The following is a 24,051-nucleotide window of genomic DNA, read 5'->3' as shown; positions in this document are numbered from 1 at the left end:
AACACAAAGTGAGTTTTGCATTTTTCTAGAAGCAAAAGATCTGTTTTAGACCATCATGCATGAGCACAGCTCAAGGAGAAATACTGAGCATTAGGGTACAGGCTTCAAAACAGAGTAAGTATGTGCTGAATGTTGCTACCTGACAATGTAGTGATTCCATAATGTTTTTACTTTGGCAATTCTCTTACAAATGCTTGTTTTTCCTTACCTTGCTTTGCCAGCTCCTCATATCTACCTCAAGAATTTAATCACCGCCATTTCTTTGCTTACTTTCTGATCCAGTATACATTCAACAGAGCGCTCAAATTCCAAATGTCTTCCTGGGTTCAGGTCCAAGATGCTTCTCCCCTCTAAACGTGTCACTGTCAAAAAAACCTAATGAAACAAACATGAACCAACCAGCCAAGAAGAAAGCCCAAACCTTTTCCTTAGGATTTCCATAGTTGTTTATCTGAGGTACTGAGGCAATAATTGTTATGGCTTGCTGAGTTAAGGGTGAAAAATTATTCAAGACAATGAAAGTTCAACTGTAACTGCTAGAGATAAGATACTACTCAGAAACAAAGGCTAAATGGGACTGATTTAGATGAGTTATGTGTAGCATAGCCTTACCTTCAAAGGAATATAGCCAAAGGCAGGACGAGTAAAAATAAAAAAAACATCAAAGACAACAGCTCCCTGTGCACATTCTAGAATTTAGGATGCAGTCTGTATAGTCTGCTACTCAGCTGTATACTGTGCTCCAAATGGCTTTTCTGGGTGGTCTGTGATAGTCCTGGGTTTGCTGGTGAGAGAAAAAGGCTTTAGCAGCACAATAGAAACTCTCCATAGCACCTGTGTGCAAAGTGAAATTATGATGATTTCCATTGATTTGGACTAAGATGGCTCAAGACTGGTTGTGAATTTTGCCAGCCAGATCTGCGCTTGTCATATTCCACAATGGTCATTATTTTCCATCAAAGCAAATGAGCAAGGCACTCCTGCCTGTCAGCAGCAGTGCTGATCCCCTCTGCCCCCACCACTGCTTTCCCATCACTGGAGTCCCTTGGCTGCTGTCCCCATCCTCCTCTTAGGGAAGGCGGCAACAGCAGCAGCACACAGGGCTGCTGTTACCACATGGTTAGAGGAGATGCTTGCCAGTAAGAGTTGGGACTGGGCCCCCAGCCTTCAGCTGTCAGCCAACGTCCTGTGGCATTGAACCATATGAAGGTTGTGGTATGTGGCTTGCCAAACCAGTTAGGTTGGCCATCACTGCAATAAGTCAGGAAGTTGATTTCTTCGCCTTCTTGTAGGAACTTGTCAGGTAGCATATTGCATGTGGTGGAAATACGGTTCAAGAGTGATTTGTTTTAGTATTTGCCTGATACAAAATGGCATATCTTTTTTTTTTTTTTTTTTTTAATGATGATGAAATAGGGTGCCTTCTGTCTCTGCAGCAGAAGGAGAGAAATGAATAAAAATGAGTAAGCTGCAATTGGACTGACTTGGTCCCTACATGTTGTGAAGATTTAAAAACCCCCTTAATGCTTTTGTGACAGTGAATATATGAATTCCAGTGTGTGAGTCCTTTTTTCCAGAAGAGAATTGTTTAAACATACAGAGGATGATGAGTAGATACAAGCCTAGTATTACAGTTTCTCTTTGAAATCTAGTGTCAAAATGGAGATGTTTATGAGATTTCTAAAACTGTTCACCATGAAGCTGTATAAAATACACTAGCAAGATGTCATTAAAAGCAGCAGATGCTATTATGGTTTTGCTGCAAGCACAGCAAAAGTGAAAGCACAGCAAAAGTGAAAGCACAGCAATTCCTCTATTTTTTGCCTTTTTCTAGCCTGTATTTGTCTGCCTCTTGCCCCTTTCTTTCTACTTCTATTTTCTGACATGCATCATTTATTTGCTTGCTAATGGACCCTAGTAGCATTGAGTACATGTGCTCTAGGATTGGGATTTGTGAATAGGAAAGACTATATTGATTTAATTTTTCCTCCTTCCATCTGTACTTGCATAGATGACCCCCCTGATGTGTACCAGGCAGAAGCAGTTTGAGACCTGCATGACAGGTCTGTTAATTGATTCCTTCAATAACTACTGAAATCTAAAGGGGAGGAGGGCTGGGGAGGAATAGCAGTGAGGCTGACTAGCAAAAGATTTGACCTAGTTTTTTCAATCTGCATGGCTGTGCAGACAGACTCAATTATAAATCTGCTGCTTTAGAAGAGCTTTTATTTTTTTTTCCCCTGTGCAAACAGCTGCACTGATTTTGAATGTTCAAATTTGGTGTGTTAAAATGTAAAATTTTGTCATCATTGTATATAGTGTCATGAAATAGGTACGTGTGGTGAGGAAGTAAGGGAAGGCACCTACTTCCCTTGGATTGCTGTGGGGTTTGCTGCGTTCTGCCCTGCTGCTCGATCTTCTCCTGTGTGACATCACATGCTTGGTTTTTTGTCCTGCCTGCAGTATTACTAAGTATGTGAAATTACTCCTACACAAAGTAGAGTTGAGTGTATGTGGTACTGCTTTGCACATAAAGCTAAAGGAGGCTGAAAGGCTTTTTTTTTTTTTTTTTTTTAAAGCTTTTGATAACATCTCTGTATCATTTGGCCTTCTTATATCTATTTATACCACTTGCCCTGGCCTTTGCTTGGTTTGCTTGTTTGTTTATTTTTCTTCCCTTATTTAGCAGTGAAGCACCAGGGATTAGTACTAAATTTTGCAGCTGCATGGGGATTCATGACAGGCTTTGACCAGAGCTTTGATCCTCCAGATGCTCTGAATAAACATTGCAACAGACATTTGCAGGGGGATATTCGGTTGCTGAAGAGGTTTATGTATAATGTTTTTCTTCCTTTTGATCACAGATTTCTTCTAGAGCACTTTCTTAACTGAACACATGGGTCTGGTGTTGTCCAACAAGAGATTTTTTACCTGTTCTGCATTTTTTAATAACTGGTTTGGTTCTTGAACGACTTGCATCTGCTACAGGAAAACCATACCCAACTGAAAACCAGGAAACTGACTTCTGTTCCTGAAGCTGCTGTGAGATACAGCTGAAACTGTATCAGGAGATTGCGTAAACCCATCCTCCTGTTACAGGCTGGCTTCCTATTTCTGTCCGGAGGCTTTTTTTCATTGTGCTGTAGGCAATGGCTCTGGAATATAGCTTTATGCAGCTTTGCAATTTCTCACTGGTTGCTTGTGATCTCGCTCCCTTATGGCACTGGCTGTGGCTGCAGGGTTGGTTTGTGCCAGCTGGAGAGGCTCTTGAAGAGGGCAAGAGTCTGCAGCTCTCAGCTGGCAAGGAGAGGACCTCAGTGATGGGGAAAGAGCAAAGCAAAGGTGGTGCTTGAACCAGGGGACCAGCTCCTCAGGGTTTCTCTCTCCTTAGCCAGCCTGATGGGTCAGTCAACAATATTCCCCTGCATTAGGCTTGGAAATGGATGCATGCTGCTGTAACCTTGGTGTAACATCAGTCACCAGCCCTCCTTCTTCCACCCCCCTTCGGTTTGGAAGTGCTTCTCTCCAAAGCTGGAAAGATACCCCTGTAGGTAGAAGCTGATCTTGCAATGGAAGAAATTCATCGCTGTTTCCTATTCTGAAGCAAAATTTGGGATTATGCCATAGTCCAGGGTATTCTGAAGACTTTTGCTTTTCTTTGTGTGCCTGGCTGTAGCTGGTGGAGTCAGCAGTCATGCTCTTTGGGAGCCAGACTGTGTCAGTAACATTTCTCTAGGGGATGATGACTGACATGCATGTCAAGAAAGTGACTGTCAGCCCTAGGAGCTGAAAGAAGGTGCCTGCTCACAGGAGCTGCTCTAAATATCCTTCTGAGGCATTGTATCTTCTGGCCTGACAGAGCTATGGTGTGAGTGAGTTATGGTCTTGGGCTGAGATACTTTGTCATGTATCTTGGATGTAGACGTCATGTCTAATTTGTTCTCAAGGGAAGGCAGAGTTTGATCTATGATTCTCTGTAAAGTCGGTAATTACCATGTGCTCAGTGCTTGCAAAGCCTTGCTGCAGTTCAGGCACTGTGCAGATACTTAACTGATGTGCATGTTCAGTTTTTTGGAATGTATGCAACAGGGAAGTACGAGGGTCTTGGCAGCACACTGGCCAAGTGCATATGGTGGGCTATGAGTTTATAATGTTTGCGTTTGCCTGGGCAAGTGGACTGCTATGGGCAAGGCTTCAAATTGAGTCCTGCAGTAATTCCTGCCTTAGTATTTCCCCTCACTATTCCATCTCCTCCTTTCTTTGTCCTCTTGCCAAGTGTACAGCACTCCACAATTCAAGTGCAGCAATATTACACATGGCTAATCTCTAACCCAGCTGGGTGAAACACTGCCTGTCGCTTCCATTTCAGTTGTCAGATGAACAAACTAGATAACATTCTGGATAGACTTTGTGCTTTTTTGGCCAAGCTGCCTCATGATCGTCCGTGCGCACCAGAATGCTCAGTTTACTGCAGTACGAAGAGCAATGGGAAGAGCTCTGAAGATCTGTGGAAGAGTTGATCCCCAACAAGGCAGTGTGTTTGTGTTTTAAGTTCTGCTGGGAGGGTTTTGGTGGTTGGATGAGCTTAGCCTGTGCCTTCAGAAGCATGTACACTGCTGCTTTGCTCAAACTGCACCCTGACATTGCTGTCACAGCTTGTTTCAAAGGCAATTTTTTTTTTCCTTTTGTCTTTTTAGTTGTACTCTTAAACAAGAATTATTCAATGACAATTTCAACATAAGAAATTATATTTCTTGCCATTAAATATATTAAACTGATGATCTACAATTGTGTAAAAATCTTCTATAATAGTATAACTCATGTGGGTTCCCAGTTTTGGTTTTCATCCCAAGCAGCATGCTCTGAAGTGTGTTTTAAATAAATAAGCAAGACAGTTCTAATGATCCAAAGGAGATGGAAAGGCTTATGGCACCGCCCTGAACAGGAATAAACAGAGTAACAAATACTTGCCACTTGAAGAGTTTAAATAACTGTTCTCTTACAAGTAATTTATGATCAGCCGAGGCAGATAAGTTCTCTGTCTAGTTTTCAGCATGAGGCATCCTTCATCTCCTTTTTTTTCAAACTCTTAATAGTGAAAAGCCACCTTTTGTGTTACTATCTTAGCATCACTTATTTGTGGCATCTAATAGCAACCACTGGGGGACAACATTACAGTGGCAGGCTCCCTCAAGTGCCCACATGCCCAATTTTTTTTTTTTTTCCACCTTCTGCTAGTAGAGGTGGGCATTTATATTGCAGTACTATTAGGGAATCACATTTTAATCAGCTGTCCTTCAGTCAGGTATCATTTGAAGTTGTAGTGTGCAAAGTTGCTGACAAAAATCTTGTAATGAGCTAAAATAAGCTATATTTGCAACAGTTTCTTGTGTGTATTGATGTAGAAAATACACTTGCTTATGGATCCAAAGTGTAAGTCATTCAGAAATACCCAAGATAAGAGATTACTGCTTTTCTTTTGTTTGATATACGCTGCCGCATGTTCAAATGCTGTCAAAAGTGGTGGGCCAGCGTTGTTGTTGCACGGTGAGCTCCTCTGGATGCCTGGTAGCTGTGCGTGCAGCTCACCAGTGCATCCTGTGGCATGTCTCCCTTCCCTGGCTGAGGTTTCTGGCTGCAGCAGCTCAGGGAGTTGTTTCCAAAGTGTCGTTTGGGTGATCCGCTAACAAATTCTATTATTAGTTAATAGGATTTGTTCTTGCACTGTTTTATCCGATCACTAATTGTTTATCATGCATTAGGGGTACAATGAGATGCCTGTCAGCTGTGTTTTGAGCTTTTTGTGTGCAAGACTCATTGTTTGCCTGCAATGGCAGGTTTTGCTTCGGGACAGCCTTAGTGCAGAAGGCAGAAGACGTAGGGCTCTGCATTTCAAACACTGCAGTGTAGTAAATCCTGGTCTCTGGTGGGCACTAGTTTCCCTGGCTCCCCAAAATAGGGTCAGAGGATCAGTAAACTCATTTGGAGGGCTGGGTGTTCTGCACTTCTGCATACAGTCTGCAGCTGCCTTCCCAATTGCTTCTCTGCCTTTCTGCAAGAGTGTCCTGCTGAGCTGCCAATCAAACAAGAAAGCATTAAGAAAATTCAGCAATAGAATAGAAAGGTGAAAACATAAAGGAAGACTTGGAAGCTAGTGAGACCTAGTTACTTTTTGTCTTTGTTGAATGTTTTGATCAGTCCATATGACATTTAATGATCATACAATGCAGGTGGAAACTACTTCTCAAAAGGAGTCCATCTGAGCTGGTTTTTGAGATTTCAGGTGTGAGCATTCGTATAGGTATTTTAATAAATCTTTTGCTGAAGCACTTCTTTTGGAAAAAGCAATTTATAATAAATCTTTTGAATTATAAGTATGGTAATATGTTTTTTTAATCCTTTTTCTCAGAAGAGAATACTTTTTAAGAAATACAAAATCAGAGTTCCAAAGCAGAATCTGAATATGGTCCTGTGATGGCTTGGCTTGAGCATCTAGAGAGTTCACCTTCAGGTTTGCCAATGTCTCTGTTTAGGGATGCTGTGTTGATTGAATGAATTGGATCAAATCACTGATCCATCCGAAAGGTCCATGCTCATCTGGGGTGGTGTGCAGTGATAGTCTTCAGTTTCTTGAAGCCCTAATCTGCTTCTTCTGTGGCTTCAGTAAAAGCGGCAGAGAGGGACAAGTGTGGGAGAGGAAGCCCAATCACTTCAGGTGGCTGCCCTTGCTTAGGGTGCTGTGCCTGGGCAGGAAGGAATGGCTTGGACCAGCCTGCCTCATTCTGTCTGCGAATTTTAACAGTCCTTATTTTTTTAAATAATACCAATTTAAGGCTAAAACAGGGAAAATAATTTATTGTGTTGTTTGGCTGCATGCTTCTTTAGGAATAGGTTTCCTGAATATCTACATGTATCTCTTATCTTTTTGTATTGGTAGCTAATTAGAAATAAACTGAGGAACCAGATTTTTGTACCAATGAGGAACTGGATTTTGTTCTGAGTTTTTGTAAAGTGTCTGGAAAGAAATATGACTCTAATTCTTGTATTTGAGTAGTCAGATACTATGGTGAAGTTTGATTGTATATACATACAAATGTATAAAATGTACACATACACAAATATATAAAATATATGCCATTACATATGCTTTATATACGTATGCTTTTTTCAGTGTACCTTATATATGTGTTCATATATGAAATACAGTGAATGAGTACCACTGTGATAATTCTTTGTGATTAATACCTGCCAGCCAGAATGAAAATTGGTTCCTCTTGAAGCTCCTGAAAAAGGTTTGATGATTTTGTGACCTAGCTCTTGGAATCAAAGCTTAACCTCCAAGCCAAACCAACCATCCCTATTTCAAGAAGTACAACCATCCTGCAGTGAGGTATCCATGACCTATTCCCTCTTCAAAGGGAACAGAATGAAGATTTAGTGTGAAAACTCTACTCAGAGCAGGGAGGTTCCTGAAACATGTCCTACCTCCTTAGGTAGGGAGAAATAGAATTTGCACCAGAGGTAGTGGTTTGCCCGTAAGATTGAGGCACATATTGAAATTCTCTCTGTCATATGCCGTGGCAGCCCATCAGCTGTGAGTTCAGTACAGAAGCTGAACTCACAAGAGGACAAAGACAAAGCTTACAAATATTTGAATACTTTATGGTGTGTCCTTTCAAGACATGAAGTTGTTGCCACTCCTGGGTAGTGTGATGACAATGTTCAGGAGCAGAGCATGCCTACAAGTCATGCAAGCAGGCTGGGTCATTGGCTCAGACACAAATGCACACTTGGAGCAGACAGACAGAGGTTTGGGCTTTACCTTTCTTGCAGCACCTGCCTTTGCTCAGGGCCTGGTTGCACAATCCATGGAGCAGGGCATGAGGTAGAATCCTTGTGCCCCTCAAGCACTGAAATATTTTAAGGACTTAAATTATTTTTTTAAATGTCCCATTGACTATAAAGCATCATTTCTCGTCTCTGCTTTCAAAAAATGTTTTCTAACCTGATATAACTTAATGAGTTTCTGTCCTTGGTGAGCCATATAATTTCCCAACATTTCAGATGCCTTTTAGTATTTTCCAGGAAGGTGCTGCTGAACTCTTCAAGTTCTATTCTGTTACTTGATAAGGTCTTTAGTAATAATATCAGATAGACTGTTCGTTGTTAGTGATTGCTAGGGATTTTTAACAACATATTTCATTATTTGGCCTTCTGGTAGTAAATAGATCAGAATAAGGCAAATACATTAGAATTTAAGAGGACGTTGATGAGACAAGTTACCATGTGCTGATCAGGCTGAGAACTACCATGGAGGAACCTGGAGGAGTAGCACTGACTTTCTAGTGGGCAGAGCTATGTTATTTATCAAAATGATTGCTGAGACTTTTGCTTCTTTAGACAGTTTTTATAAGTCACTTAGCAACCTTTGGGTCTGCCCAAGTGGCGGGTAACTGCTGCTTCTTTTGCACCTTGAAATTTGCTTTGGTAGATGAAGGAGAACTGCACTAAAAGTATGTGTACATGTCAAGAGGCCAGTGGATGGCATACCTTGACTGTAGACACAGGTATTGCTCACAATTTAAAAATTTTTTTGCTCACATGGTAAAGATGTGACCAAGGTAAAAGATAAAGTAATGCTGCAGGGCCTGGAGGATTAGAACAGTATCATTGTATTCGGGTAACCTACTGTGATTTAAAAATTGTCAGATTTCGTTTCTTTCTGTGCTGTCTTCCTGCCCTTTTCCCTGTTCAGTGTTGAACCCCATTTGGACCATGTGTCTTTTCATATGTAGGTGTTTTATGGTTGGTTTTTTGCTTTGGTTGTCCCCCACTTGCTGAAATGAAGGGACATGTCAGCTCTGTATTCTAGAAGGTGGCAGAGACGGGTAGGAAATCTATAGTGTCAGGAGTGACAAAGGATGCTTTGGGATTGACTGTTCATTTTTACCCAGTGGAAGAAATAAAGAAGCAAAAATGAAACTGGCCAGTAATGAGTTCAAAATGAAGTGGGATGGTTCTATCCTTACAGAGTCTGAATTTACACCAGGGAGCTCTGCCACAGACTGGAAAATTTTCACAGGCTCAGTGAGCTACTAGTGCAGCTTGGGGAGGGACTGTCAGCTCTTTGGGGACTGCTATGTGCAAAGATGCCTTTTTTGGTCTAGAAAGTCCCTAAGCCACAACTTTCTAGAAGTTGGGAGAATATTTTTGTCTTTACTGACCTTTAGCAGTGGGCTACAGTTTTGGAGACTGAATTTTACCATTGACCTTGACTTGTGTGTCCTGATTTTAGTGCAAAAAGGGTGACAGTGATACATTCAGAATTGTATTGTCCAGACATTCTACAGCCTTGGTGATTCTGGAGGAGGGCAGCTGAGAGAAGGCATAATGTGTGAGAGGTGGGGGGACTGGAGAGTATCTCCCCTTCTGTTCCTTCTCCCTCTGCCTGACCATGCTTGGAAAGTTACAGAGTGACTAAACTTTATTTTTAGGGATTACGAAGAAAGAAAGCATTAGACAGCTGGCTGAAAAAATATTTATTTGTGACCTTCGTCTACATTTGTGTAGTGCTTGTTGCTATTCTGAAGCATGTAGTTCCTCCTGACTTCAGTCTTAAGAGTTTAAGGAGAAACTGAAATGCTTATAACTTTATGCACATATTCTTTTTAAAAAAATTGCTTCCATATTTGGAAAACAAGACTACTTCTGTTTGTCAAGTGCTGGCCTTATTTGTGCCCCATTTTTGTAGTAACATGTTGACTGGAAAAGCAACTGGTAGAGTCTGGGGTGGGGTGGTCCCATATTGGTGGCTGAACACCCTCTGCAGTGAGTTAGTCCTGTTATGAACTAACCTGGAGAAAGGGTTAAATAGATTTTCCAACTCAGTGGGGCAAAAAGGTTTAGCAGGGTGTGTGAACAGGGTCTGGTACCGAGTCTGTGATCAGTGGGGTCTGGCTTGCAGCTTGTGATGGGAGCTAGCAAGTATGCAAAGGTAGCTCAAGCCAAACACACTACTGGTCATGGTTTTTGTTATTGATCAAAATCTCAGGAAAATGGGAGTATTTTTAACTTTGCACCATGAGGAGATGTGTATGTTCAGTCAAAAAGGCAGGATAATATAAATGTGAGAAATCCACTGCGAAGATTAAACAGTTTTACGGTGATTGAAAGAAAGGTATGGGTCAGTCATATCAGTTGTGTTTCTTAAGAATAACTCTGTTAGGACAAAGCATTTCCTAACACTGCTGTTGAATGATAAGGATAATTTGTTTTATTTACTTAAAATTATGTGTGTTTACGCTGTACTAATCAGTAAGTCTGAAAGCTGAAATACAGATACCAAATCTGGTTTTTTACACAGCTACCTTTCGTAGACTGTTGGATAAAGTAAAACTTTCTATTATGTGAAAATACTTCTGGGAGGAAGTTCTTGAGTCTTATTGCCCTGATGCAGATTACTGTGACCAGATTTTCTTCCCTGAAGTTGATCTGTGTAAAACCAAATCTCACTTGCATGGCAAGAAAACACTTGATGCTGAATGCTTTTTTGCTAAGACAATATGTGAATTTATAGGGCACTCTGTTTTCCAGATGCAAAATTATGTAAACCTTTTCAAAGATAAAGCATTGCTCTTGGAAGCAGCAATGGAGTGGTTTTATACAGCTAATATGTGTAAATGTCAGAATTCCTATTGAATCAAGTGTTACAGGTGTAGGGCTTTTCTTTAGCCTGCCTTCTATATCCATCTTCAATATATTACAGGAAAGAATAATTTCTGTTAAAAGGCTGAAAAATGCGTGGGAGTGGTGCTGTAGCATTTCAGGGGCTGTGGCAGTACTTGAGTGCAGCTGGCAGGTCCATCTGGCCCATGGAGCAAACCTGACAGAGCCCATGTGCAGCAGTGAGTTGGCTTCTGCCACCTCTGCCTCCTCTGCCTTCTAGGACCCTGCCCATGCTAGATCCTAGCACACACCTGCACTCAGTAAAGTATTGCATTGCACTTCTTTTTATAGATGAGCAGTTTCTCATTCCAGACCATCAGTTCCACTGGCCTCTGCCAGCCCTGTCTGCTCTGTGAGGTCCAAGTATTGGAATAGATGAATTTTCTACTGCCAGCCTGACACGTAATTTGAATTTTGTTAGGAAAGATGAGCAATACCCTTTGTTAGGAAAGATTTCAAATCTTCTTTTTCAAGTCAACCTCTTCTTCAAAGAGGTTCCCAGCTCTGTGTTTAAGAAGTAGCAGGATATGGGTGATTGTTGTTGGTTTTGGTGGGTTTTTTTTTGTTTGGTTGGTTTTGGAGGGTTGTTTGTTTGTTTGGGGTTTTTTTTTGAGTTTTTTACTGGTTGGTTGCTTTTGTGGTTGGTTTTTTTAAGCCTTCTAATGAAACTTAGAATACTTTGTAGAAATGCTGAGGTCAAAGACATGTCTGCTTGTTAGAAGGGTCTGTTGGGTCAAAACTAACAAAAAGCTTTTAAAATCTCAGGAAAAAAAAAAAACAAACTCCAAAGCAGTGATTTTTCTGCTTTTTTTTTTTTTTTTTCCTGTCCAGTGAGTATGACTGCTGTCTAATAATTTGAGACAAAGAAAGACAAAACCTCACTAATTTTATAAGCTGAATTCTCTTGCAAGCTGCTTAGCTGTTGTTTTTTGGAAACACATGTGGATTGTACCATATAGTGTTTAGTTTGTATAATTTAATGTGAGGTCTGGGATGATGATGCTGGAGTGGGAATAACAGCGAATGCATCTCTATGGGAAGAGAAGGAAAAGCACTGAACGTCTCAGATGAAAGGCAGATGTGTACGCGTGCTTTTCTGAAGTCATTTCAGGAGGGTTGGGAATAGGTCCCCCTGGAAGGGTTGGCTCTGTGCTGTCCTTGCCACTGCCCTCTGAGGTGCTGCTTGGGATGCTTGGCAGGAGAAGGCTCTTGCTGACATACGGAGTTGTGTGCTTGGCTTTTTGCTTGGACAGACAGGTTCTTTCCTTTGAAAAGGTTTAACTGTGGGAGTTTTGACCCATTTCTCAGGACATCCAAAAAATTTCAGTGAAGTTAACTTTCTTGTGTACATACATTTTGGATGAGATTACGTGCATTAAGACCCCTGCTTGTGCTACAGACATTGTATCCCATTGGGTCTTCTGTAGCGTAAGTTGTTGGGAAACATAAAGCCAAAACCAGTTCTGGGATAGGTATACTGAAGTGACAGCCCTGATTATCTACTATTTGTCCTAGGACTATTAAGATTTTTATGGGGTTTGTGGGGGGTTTTGTTTGTTTTATTTTAATTATTGCTAATACGAGTAACTTCTGAGTTAAGTAGGTCAGCTATACCGAAATAACAAAACAAATTCAGTAATTGTTTTTGAGTTTTATGGCAGTAAATTGGTTGAGCATCTGCTCAGAAACAAGCCTCTTCTGCTTTTACTCATCCTTAGAGCAAATTTAGACTGTTTCTGTTTAAAACCAGCAAGCAATGTCCAACAAGTTAGACAATTGTAATCATAAATCCCTGCAAAAATCTGTGTTTAGTGAGCATAAAGTAGATGAGCGGGGAAAATTTGCTCTGCATCGCTCTTTCAAAAAAGGAGCCAGACTCTTCAAAACAGATTTGTGTACATCGTCAGCACAGAGACCAATTTTTGTTGGTTTAACTGCCTTCCCTGATATTTGTACAGATATACTGATAGGAAACTATGAGGTTTTATGAACGTCCTTGATTGGCAAGGAATAGTTTGCTTGTTAGGTTTTTTTTTTTTTGAGCTCACAGCTGTCTGGTGTTAGCAACATGAGCAGCCTTTTATGCAAGCTCCACTTGAACTATGCCAGTGTCTGAGCGAGAGTTTTTAGCAGTTTCACAGAGATACTGTATGTATGCAATCGGAGCCTACCATTTAACTAGATTTTGTTATCACAGAATGATTGATGTTGGATGGGACCTCTAGAGATCACCTAGTTATACTTGGGATGACTCAGAGATGCGCTGCACATTTTAACATTCACCACAGTTTTCTCAAATTACTCCACATGTACTCAGCACACGAAAAGGAGACGCAACTCTCATCGTGCATTGACAAGCAATTAACTCAAATTTTTTTGTGGACATGAAGGGCTAAAACAGAACTGCATATTCTTGGGTTACATGAGGACTTCATAGCCAAGGTCCTGCCTGTTTGCTTCATGGTATTTTTTATCTGTTAGCAGAAGTCATGTAGGAGCGGTCTCCAGGGAGATTTTGTGCAGATCCTTTGTGCCATGCTGAGTTATCTTCTCAGAAAATGGATTTAGTTAGGGGATGGCTGGTATGTAATAACAGGCCATTAGTCATGTCTGTTGGTCCATAATGTGACCTACTTTTGATAAAAATGAGTGACAAAAGGGACTGATTTAAGCTGTGATTAACCAAGATTTTTTAGGAAAGTGTGAAATATCTACTGGCTTAGCTTTTCTTACTTGCACTAATGAAAATTTCTGAGTGGGCTTCTGTATTAAAGTCAGTCACAAAATAAAGTTGCTTAAGTGAGGGAAGAAACTTTCTGTGCTTAAAATACTGCAAGGATAAAAAAAAGGGTTTACTAAGTTGTGCGATATAATGTACCTAAATGGAAAAAAAAAAATCTAAACTTACTTTGCCAGTTATTGCTGAGTTTGAGACCTGGTAAGACTCTTGCAGATCCTTCCCTCTGATGGTAACTTATTTTAGATATGCCCGTTTTAAGTGCAGAAGTGTAAAACACCCTTTTTCCTTTGTATCAATCACCCTTGTTTTGATTTAGGTTCTGTTGAATGGATAATCTTATCCTTTTGCAAAAATAATTGGTTAACATATATCACTTACCTAAGACTGTCAATTATTTGAAGACTGGTGTTTCTTAAATTGATGGTTTAGAAGAAGCCATTATTTTCATTGTGTCTCCCCATATGTTATAAAGAGTGTGAATTACATGAATAATTCATAGTCAGTGAAGTTAACTTTCCTGTGTACATACGTTTTGGATGAGATTACGTGCATTAAGACCCCTGCTTGTGCTACAGACATTGTATCCCATTGGGTCTTCTGTAGCGTAAGTTGTTGGGAAACATAAAGCCAAAACCAGTGCTGGGATAGGTATACTGAAGTGACAGCCCTGATTATCTACTATTTGTTCTAGGACTATTAAGATTAGCCCTGTTAGCTTAATTTTTGTTTGTTTGGTTGGGTTTTTTTGGCCCTCTTTGGAAAGCCTTGTTAATTCTTGCAGACTTTTTAGGCTGTTTAAAAAATCCCAAGCCCGTAATCCCTAATTACCTGCTGTGGGCTCTGTGGTGGTATAAATATCTTCAGAGCTGCTGAGAAACTGTCAGACATGAATTTGCTAAAGGGCAAAAATGGCAGATGTCCTGCTGGTGTGAAAACACTACATTCACATGCTATCAGAGGGCCCTACAGGCACATTCCCAGCGCCCCAGATGACTAAGACTCACTATCTGTGTCTGGCCAGATGCAGGGCAAAGATTACATGTTACAAGTAGGGCTGTTTGATCTGTAGTAAGAAAAAAAAAAAAGAAAAAGTTGATTTTACTTTTTTTCTCATCCTTCATGTGATACTTAAAAAATCCTACTTATTTAACGCAGACTTTGCAAGTGCAAATGAACATCATCCTCCAGGGATTGTGAGGGGTAACATTTCAAATTAATTCTGAAAGGATGGGGGTTTGTTTTCCCCAGTGTTGGTGGTCAGGTGGGATTGTTTCCCTCACGAAGTACTGCACCTGCCTGGGGAAACCCCAAATGGTACTTGATTAAATCGATATACTTGTGGTGAAAATGATGTTTCTTTTTATATCCTGGAGGAGGTGGGGGATCATTTTGCAAAGGGTTTTCTGACCCCCTTCTAGAGAAAACCTGATCTCTGAGTTTGGGCTGGAGTAGGAGGCCTCACTGTTGTAAATAAGTGAATTGAGAAGGACAGGATCGAAAATGCCGAGCAGCGCCTGCTTTGAGGGGGTACGGGGCACTCAGATATGGCCTTCGGGCACACGCTGGGCTGTGTGGGCCTGCAAAGGCTCAGTGCTTTCCACACCAGTGCTCTGCAGTAACCCACCTTATCTGAACCGCCTGATTGTGGGCTTTTTGGTTTGGTTTGGTTTTGAAATGTGGCTTTCAGCTGTGAATGAGGAACCTGCCTTTTAAAAGGTTCTTGCATTCTGATTTTAATTCCCTTGTTTGTGTTAGTCTTTCATTTCCAGATCCAGAATAGATGGGACTGCATTCAGCAAAAATGTGTTTGTCCTTTAATTTCTGTGTAGTCAAATAGCAGCTTTCAATTCAGCAGTACTGAAATCCATTGAAAAAGAGATTTTAGTGTGGTGTTTGTTCAGATTTCCATGTTTTAATGAGAAAAGCTGGCAATATACTCAATTCTGCTCTCCTTACTCTTTCGCAATAGTTACTCCCTCTTAATTGCAGTACCTCATGCAATAAAGAGTCCCATGGGTTTCACTAAGACTGTTTAGGGAATTGAATACCACAGTGTTAGCAGAAATGGAAAAAATGAATAGTGCTTTCAAGAAATGCAGCATTTGGCAAAACACTCATAGTTTGTACATGTATCAAACATTAATTCTGTTTTTTTACTTATGAATCAATTTAAATTATTACAGAAAAATAGCATGTTAATGAAGTTTTTTTTTTGACACCTAGTGTGACATTTGTGATCCTACTAAATGAATTCTACTTTAAAATTTTATTGTAGCCTTGAAAAATAATTCTTATACTGTAAAGCATAGCTTGAATTGATTACATTTTTAAATGAAAAATAAAAAACACCTCGTATTTTTCAAGTTTCACCAGAAGTAATCACGTGGACAAGGCTTGGCTCATACATACTTGAATCAGTGGTCAAACCTGCTCAGTATTGCAGGTATATAAAATGTTTTGCTTAAAACTACTTTGTTTCTCTTGAGTATCCTAGTAGGACCTTCGTGGGGTTTTTTTAGCTTTCCCTGTCCCTTCATCGCAGACATAGCTGGCCAAGATAATCCTGTGTCTTGCAGCTGTGTACCCTGTACATGTCCTGGCTGTTCTTTGCTGTCCTTGTGGACCAGCTCTGCTTGAAGTCACATGCCCATTGCTCCCATGCATGTGAAAAACATAAGCAGCAAAGGCAGAAAAGCTCAGGTTTGTGTTTAGAAAATGTGTTTTGTTTTAGGTAATGACTATAACATCAATATTACAATTTTTTTAAAAAAAGGAACACTGGGGCTGTGCTTTGTTCTGGATTTATCTAGGCTGTTCATTAACATGGCACGTAATTTTAAGAATGTAATTTAAGCAAACCCAGATGGTTTGCTTAGATTTAAATGAGGATCGGCTCAGCATGAAACTTGTTGGAATTGCTTCTTGTTGATTTTTTTTTTCTAACTGGGACTTTTTATCTGGTTTTTTTTCTTTTAAATTAGCATGTTTAGGGAACTGCCTTTCTGTTGGAGTTATACTATGGCTATCACAATCCTTCACGCAGGAGAAGGAGAAGGAGAAAAGCAAAACAGAAGTTGAAAGATGTATTTTATTAAAATAGTAACCAAACAAAACAACAGCAAAAACCCCAAGCAAACAAACAAACCCCCCACCAATACAAACACCCCCCCCCAACAAAAAAACCCCATACCTTCCAAATAAACACAAAACTCCCAAATCATGTGTTACTTCAGAGGAGACTGACTTAACAAGTGCACAGAAAATCCATCTGAAACAATTTTTATTTTGATTTTTGGGTTTATTTTATGACTGTTTCTTGATCTTGCTGTTGATGGTCGAGGCTGAGCCTGGGTTCCTCCGTGAATGCATGAAACTGCTGCTGCTGCAGTTGTCTTCTCTTTCTTTTGTTTTCACTCTGCCTACGGCATTCCTCTGCTCCTCTACTTTTAAATGTTTCCTTTTATTGCTTTGTAAAATTAGCTTTTACACTGATTGACATCGCCTTTATTGTCTCCTTAAGGATTGACTCTTGTCTGGCTTTATTGCTTGCTCTTCAGGAAATTGTTTTTATTGTCTTTAAATTGTCTTTAATAATGAAGACTTGAATTTCTGGGTGTTTTTCAGCTCTTTGATACAAAAGAAGGACATAGATGCTAATATTCTGAGCCCCGCTGTTACATGATGAAGTGTTTTAGAACTCCTTAGAGTTGTAAAGTAAACTTCTGAAATCAAACTCTGTTGGCTTCTTCATTTATATTTTTGGTTATCAGCTAACAGCGATGGCCCGCACTGGTTTGGTTATGTCTGTGTTGAACTAAAGAATACAATTCTCACTTCTTTTGTCAGCTTATACTTTAACTAATGTACAACTTTCCAGTGTGGCTCAATTATACTGTGTTTAAATCTAACATGCACAAAGCTTACATGCTTCTCTTTCATTAGCAGAAGACTGGACTGCCTTCTTGAGCTTAGCAGTGAAATTTGTTTCGTCAAATGTCTTAACTCTAAACCAGGGGACTTACACCTGATGCAGTGCCTTTAATTGAGGTGACGCTATAGAGATAGTGTGATGGTTGCAATCTGCAATCAATTTAGATTGCCACCAAACTTTTGCAGAATGTATGGGGTTTTTTCTTCTGTAACACGCTAGGAACAAATAGTAAGATCATTGATACATTGCATGTCTTTTTGGATATTTGTCTTCTCACTCTCAAACTGTCATCAACATTATTTCGGGCTGTAGAATTGCCTTTCATAAGGGAATAGTGTCAGTGTATCAAGAAGTTTTCTCTAGGACAACAAGGTGGTCTGGCATCACCCATCTTTCTTTACCAAATGCTATTGCTGTAACCACTGTAACATTGCCTAGGAATTAATTCCCTTTAATTAGCTGTGCTGTCTTAAAAATGGCAGAAACAGCAGTTGTAGCTCATAACAGTGCTTATAATGGGGCTTGTGTGCAGGTTGGAATTCAGTGATTTTTAATAGCTTGTGGTCATTCAGCTGGATAAATGTGGAACTACTTAAGTACCAAGTGTTGTTTTGGTCCTTGTTGACAAATGAAGTTTTAGGAAACAGAAGCCTTTTAAGTCAAATCAAGTTTTATAGTTCAAAGATGGCAGAAGTTCATAGTGTTCATATATGAATGTGATACCTATACATAGTTTGTAGCTTTCATGGGAATTCCAGATTTGGGCTCATAGTCACAAATAATTTAATTTTTCATGAGTAGAGTAGTGGTCTTTGAGTAACGTAATGTAAACTATGCAATACAACCCTAAAATGTATCAGAGAATTTATGGATTGGTGTTAGGATTTGAGATGGCCTCCTATTTTCGCGGAAGAGTTTGGAGTGCAGAGCATTGCTTGTGTCTCTGTACCATGTAAATTTTATGCTTTTAGAAAATTGTATTGACTGGGCAGCTTAAGTGCTTGCTGCCTTTCAGGATTCTGAAATTCCATTGTGCCAAAGGAGTCCTGAGGCAGTAGCTACTTTGGAAACTGATTTACAAAAACAGCTGTGTTTGGAGGATAATATTAGATGCTTCTCATCTCTACAAGCTGCCCTGCTCTTTTCATTAGTTGGTGCTTCTCTAGGAGGCATTCCTCTCATGCTTTTGTTCTAATCTCTTTCTTCACAATATGAAAGGAAATCCGCTGTTTCATGTGTTCTGCGGAGTTCCTTTCACCCTTCAAAATGATGTTACTTACTTCGCGATGTAATTGCCTATATAAGCTTGCTTTTGAGCTGTTAAACTAAGTATTGTTTTTGTTGGCAGGTTATAGTGTTTGCTCATTTCCCACATGTCACTGATTGATAACAGTAATGAAGTAAATAACTGAAGGATTTCACCTGTTTTCTTCTTTCATTTTTCTGTTTCTCACAGGTTCATTGCTAAACCATGTGCCTTAGGCCTTAAAGTCCAAGCCAATGGACCACAGAAAGCTCAACCTAATGCTATCCTGGAAAAGGTTTTCACAGCTATTACAAAGGTAGAGTGTCTAACTAAAATATTTACCTTATGAAGTGGGATGTGGCACTGTAAACTATGTCTGAACAAAGCAAAGCTAACAGATAAATGCAGTGCTGCCTTTTTACACCTAAAATCAGAAATGCAAATATTGGGGATGTCATTAGTATGCCAACTTGACCAGTTGTGTATCCCTTTGTAACGTCTCCTGTAAGCTTTCAATCAAAAAAATTGTCACAGAAACACTTTGTAGATGCCATATGGCCACCAACTTTTTTTTGCTTCTTATCTGTTAGAAGTTCTTGCAAAATTGTCGGAGTTTTTTGAAAAAAAGAAAGAGCTCATTGTTAGCCATTAATATTGATACTGAGTTTTCTATCAAACTTCAAATCTACTCCTTCTAGGGGAACTGCCTGTCTTGCTGGTGTCCCAGCTACAGGAGAACGAGATAGAAAAGTGGAAGAAACTAATTGAATAATGTTTTATTTAGAGTTTGCATATCTTTTTGTACAAGTTTTTCCCCCACAACTTACCTATCTGTCTCTACATCTCTCTCACCATATGACATCTCAACTAAACCTGTATGTTGGTCTGTCCATGCTTTTCAAGCATGCCAAATTTTCCTGCAGGAGCTTTCCAATCCCACCTTAGCTCCAGGCTGCAGCTGGGCACCAGTGTAAACTTCAGAGTATTAAAGTCATAAAGGGCAAAATTGGGTTCAGTGTCACAGAGAGTGAAATATGCAGTGGATCTGTCTTGCTTGTGTGTCCTACACTACCCAGAGATCACCATGGCACTTGGTGTGACTTTTGTCCTGTTATCAGGGAGGGAATTGCATATGCCTTGTTCCTGAAAGCTGCGGGATATGCTCTTGCACAGACTCAGCTGAAGGAAGAATGGTTAGGTTTTGTTTGTTGTGGGGTTGTTTGTTTGTTTTTAATATTTCCTTGTAGAATCTGGTAGTCTGACACAGGGCCTGAAATAGCTGTGTGTGAAGAGCTCCAAAGGAAAGCATCTGCTTTCCTGCAAGAATCTGGTAGCTGCTCTCAGAGAAACTGTCCAATTTAACTAACTGCCTTTTTTGAATTCTGTACAGCAGTTCTCTCTAGTCAAAACTCCCAAGAACTGCATCAAACAGTTCATTTTTCTAAGGTGACAGAAATTGCTTTTCTTAACCTTCCATTGAAAAACTAGTAGATAACTTGGTTAACTAAAAACCTTCATTGAAATGAATGGCAAATGCTTCACCCTTCTCATCTCATCCTTTCATTTCCCTCTCTTTCCTATGTTTTCTTGGAGGCTGATAGACAGAATTTCAGCCTAACAAAAGTTTTCCTGGTTTATGTCTTGCAACATTTAAAAATTTAAAACTCTTTGTTGTAAGAGCTCTTGTATCTCATTCAATGTATGTAACTGGCTTGCAGAAATAAAGCTAAAGTTCCAGAAAACAGATTGTCCAAAAACTTTTTCTGTTTCTTAAAAAAACTATGTGATCAGGAGGAATATATAAGTAGTACACCTGCTTTACTGTACATGTAGAATTGCTGTATGATTGGAGATTCATCCTATACTCTTCAAATTAAGGACAAACTCAATTTCTTTTGCCTTACCTCTGCTCTGGATTGCAGCCACATTAATGGTATGGGACTTCCACATTTTCTGCTGTGGAGAATATTTGTGTGTACTTAGTTTTACAGAAAACAGTTCTCTCTCCCTGTTGTCAAGGTTATTTTCCTTTTGAAGTTGTCACTTTGTTTATTGACCTCATTTTTTAACATTATCATGCACAAACATGGGATGTATCATCTTTCTGTGTCAGTCAAACCATCTTCCCTAGTGCAACAGTGGATAGGACAAAGATCCTGATTTAGGAGGATGGAACAGGTAAAGTGTGTGGCAGGCAGTGAAGTGTTTGTAAGCACCACTGCTGCAGAAATGCATGGCATTTGATGCCTACTAAACTTCACTTCCAAATTTCAAGGAAGTTTCAATCCCATTGTCCCTTTAAAGTTTCTTATTAGTAATGGACCTGCATGTCATATTACAGCATCTGTCCTAGATTACTAATTGTCATTGTAAGTGTATTCAGACGGGAATGTGCCAATTGAGATTTCTGTGAATATATTTCTGTGTATCCAAGTGTCTGACAGGCAGGCTTGATGAGAAGGCAAGAGTCCATTACAGTGGTTCTGAATTTAAAGTGTTAATGCAGTTGGGCAAGAAAATAATTATTGTGCTTCTCTGTTTTGTAGCATCCAGATGAGAAGAGGCTGGAAGGCCTCTCCAAGCAACTGGACTGGGATGTACGCAGCATTCAACGTTGGTTTCGACAAAGACGCAACCAGGAAAAACCCAGCACCCTTAGGAAGTTCTGTGAGAGCATGTAAGGATGCACGTTCTTTTCTTGAGTCTTGTTGAGCCGGTGTTCTCATTGGTTTTCCTCTTTGTTTTTCACAGGTATTTTTGTAGGCAGGTAGAATATTATACAAATTGGTAGAATATAACTTCCTTAAAAAACAATCTTCATTCTCTTGAAGGAGTCAGATAGTACTTTTTGTGTATTTTCAGTAGAAATCATGTAGTTGTGATTCTATACTATTAGGGCACCAGCCTGATCCTTTAGGACAAGTCACCTGGTGTTAGTGTGCTGTCCTTACAGCACTGCCTTTTGCCAATACACCCTGATGGAGATCTGAGATGGAGGAGTAAAGATGAAAGGCAGTTGGGTTGTTAAATAAAAAGAAGACAAAAGATAAATTGTCTAAAGATGATTGCCCTTTAATCAGAAGAACTTAAGTGTCAGAATGCTTGAGTCCTTTCTGTGGTATTTACAGCTAAAATCCTCCTTACTTAATATTTAATAAATCAAGGCATGGTGAGATTATGGATAGACCTAGTCATCCTATTGCCAGCAGCCAGTGGCCTTAGAGTTACTCATTTTTGAGATCAGTGAAGAACAACCTTTTTTTCTGCAAGGGTTGTTGCTGTTAACTTGTCTTCTTAACTTGTAAGAAAGGCTATGGAATCTTGGGAAGAGTTACAGCTGTATTAGCCTTAGAGCTAGCGTATTTGGGTGGTATATTTTGCTGCCTCTGTAACTCAGCTCAAAGACCTCGCTCCCTTGCACTGGTGCCAGCACATTTGGGCATACCAAGAGGTAGAAAAATTTAAGCATACCATGAAATACTGGCATGGATAGGCTCATAATAGGTACTGAATTTGCTCCTTTGTGGTGTACATTATTAAAATAGGATGCTATGAATGCAGACTGGAAGGTAAAGTCAAGCTGTAGTGAAGTGCTGACAGACCAAAAAGAGGCAAGATGGCACAAATAATAGGTGGATACATCAGGTTCTATTTGCTCATGGTTTGCAGGAGGTGCAATGGGAGTTGCCTCTCCATTTCTACATGTATGTAGCGCTGTGGGAATGTGGTGTTTTCCAACCAATTGTGTGTGCCTTGCCCTGGGAGCATTTCCAGTGATGGAGTGTGTGCCACTAGCTGTCCTGACACATCTTGGACAAAGTGGCTGGTATGTAGTTAGCCTACCACTGGGAACCCAGGGTTACCCTTTTATCACTTCAGTATGGATATTTAAGTGTTGTTTAGTTAAACCTGTCCATCAGGGCACTAAGCAAGGTACTTCAGTTTATTTTGAACTGAAAAAATCCCTTGGTATGAGGTCCGTAGCCTTTTCATAGCTATTGAGTTAATAGGGTGGCTTTTCAGATGTAGTGACTGTGTGTGGCGGGTGCTTTGAAGCTCTGAGCCACCTAAAGTACGTGTTCCCACAACAGTCGTGGGAAGGGGACCACTCAAGTCTGCAGTAACTCGGGTGCCAGTGGAGAATTTCGACAGAACAAAATGTGCCCTTATGTAATAAGCAAGAACAGAGCAAGCAAAATGACAGTGATCTCTGCCTACACCTACTGCTGAGCTGCTGTTGTCCCTCCAGAAAAGGCTTCAGTTTTGCTGGCAACAGCACTGATTGACTGTGCTTGGGAATAAAAGTGACAGAACCCACAGCAAATGTGGATCTGCTTAAAAAGAGCTCCAACGCTTTTTACATGGAGACGATTCAATTTACTGCTAGACAAAGTGTTCCTTGGGCCCAGAGTGGCTTTTCCATGATGGAAGGGAAAAGGAGCTGTGCCAGAAGGGCTGCAGGCCATTTTTGACTGCCTTATCTTTCTTGCAAATGAATAGCGTAGGCACTATCTAAGGTAGAGTAGCTTTTATATGACAAAGGCTGAGAGTGAAATGAGTGAAGTTTAGCAATAAACACACTTGCCTGAGATGAGTGACACCCAAGATCCAGCCCCAAACACACCATGCCAGTAACTTCATTACTAGATTCTTACTGTCCCAGATTTCTCACTTTCTCTACCCCTTCCCTTCTTTTTCTTTTCAAGCGATTACAATTCTGGCCATAAACAGAGTGCAGAGAAACTCCAAAACCTACACTTTTTCTTGTGGGGGGAGTAGGTGTTTGGGTTTGTTTGGTTTGGTTTTTGTGGGGGGTTTTTTGTTGGTTTTTTTGTGGTTTTGTTTGCTTGTTTTTGTTTTGTTTTGTGGGGGTTTTTTTGTTTGGGTTTTTTTTTTTTTTTTTTTAGTTTGTGGGGGGTTTTTTGTTTGGTTTGGTTTGGTTTTTTTCCAGATGAAATAATTCCTTTGCTACCAGTCTTTGTCAGATAGTCTGGCCATGGGAAGATGGTTATATGAAGAAAAAGCAGTAATAAAATCTTTTGTCTATAGATACTGTTTGTGTCACAGCATTATAGTGAAAATAAATTACTTTTTCAGGAACCCTAACCAGTATTCTTGCCATAGAGTGTATCAGTCGGAAAGAGAAGGTATAATTTGATTCTTGGAACCATAGAGACCCTAATGGTGAGACTTCAGTGGTATTACGTACCTGCTTAAGCTTTCAGATGTTATGGTGATATATGAAATAGATAATTTCACTCAGTGGTGATTGATGTATATAATCACCAGGTGGTGATTAATGATCCAGTCAGAAGGACAGTGATAAATGCAGCACTGAGTATTATTTTACTAGCAAGTCAATCCTTGTATCCCAAGGATTTGGTGATTCTGGCATGAAACCTGGAGTTA

The 24,051-nt window shown here is 40.0% G+C and overlaps 1 protein-coding gene across 1 annotated transcript in view; it reads left to right on the top strand.

The window, feature by feature from the left end:
- CERS6 (ceramide synthase 6) overlaps positions 1-24,051 on the top strand; it is a gene marked incomplete at both ends in the record, with an annotated part of 106,500 nt that overhangs the window by 17,353 nt on the left and 65,096 nt on the right. The window contains 2 exons of the mRNA XM_082285057.1: positions 18,853-18,958; positions 21,189-21,319. Of these exons, the coding sequence (XP_082141183.1) occupies positions 18,853-18,958; positions 21,189-21,319 (237 nt within the window). The remainder of the gene's footprint in view (positions 1-18,852; positions 18,959-21,188; positions 21,320-24,051) is intronic.

This window comes from Coloeus monedula (genome assembly GCF_965178545.1).
Source record: "Coloeus monedula genome assembly, chromosome: 7".
NCBI lineage: Eukaryota > Metazoa > Chordata > Aves > Passeriformes > Corvidae > Coloeus > Coloeus monedula.
This window is presented reverse-complemented; position numbering and strand designations above follow the sequence as displayed.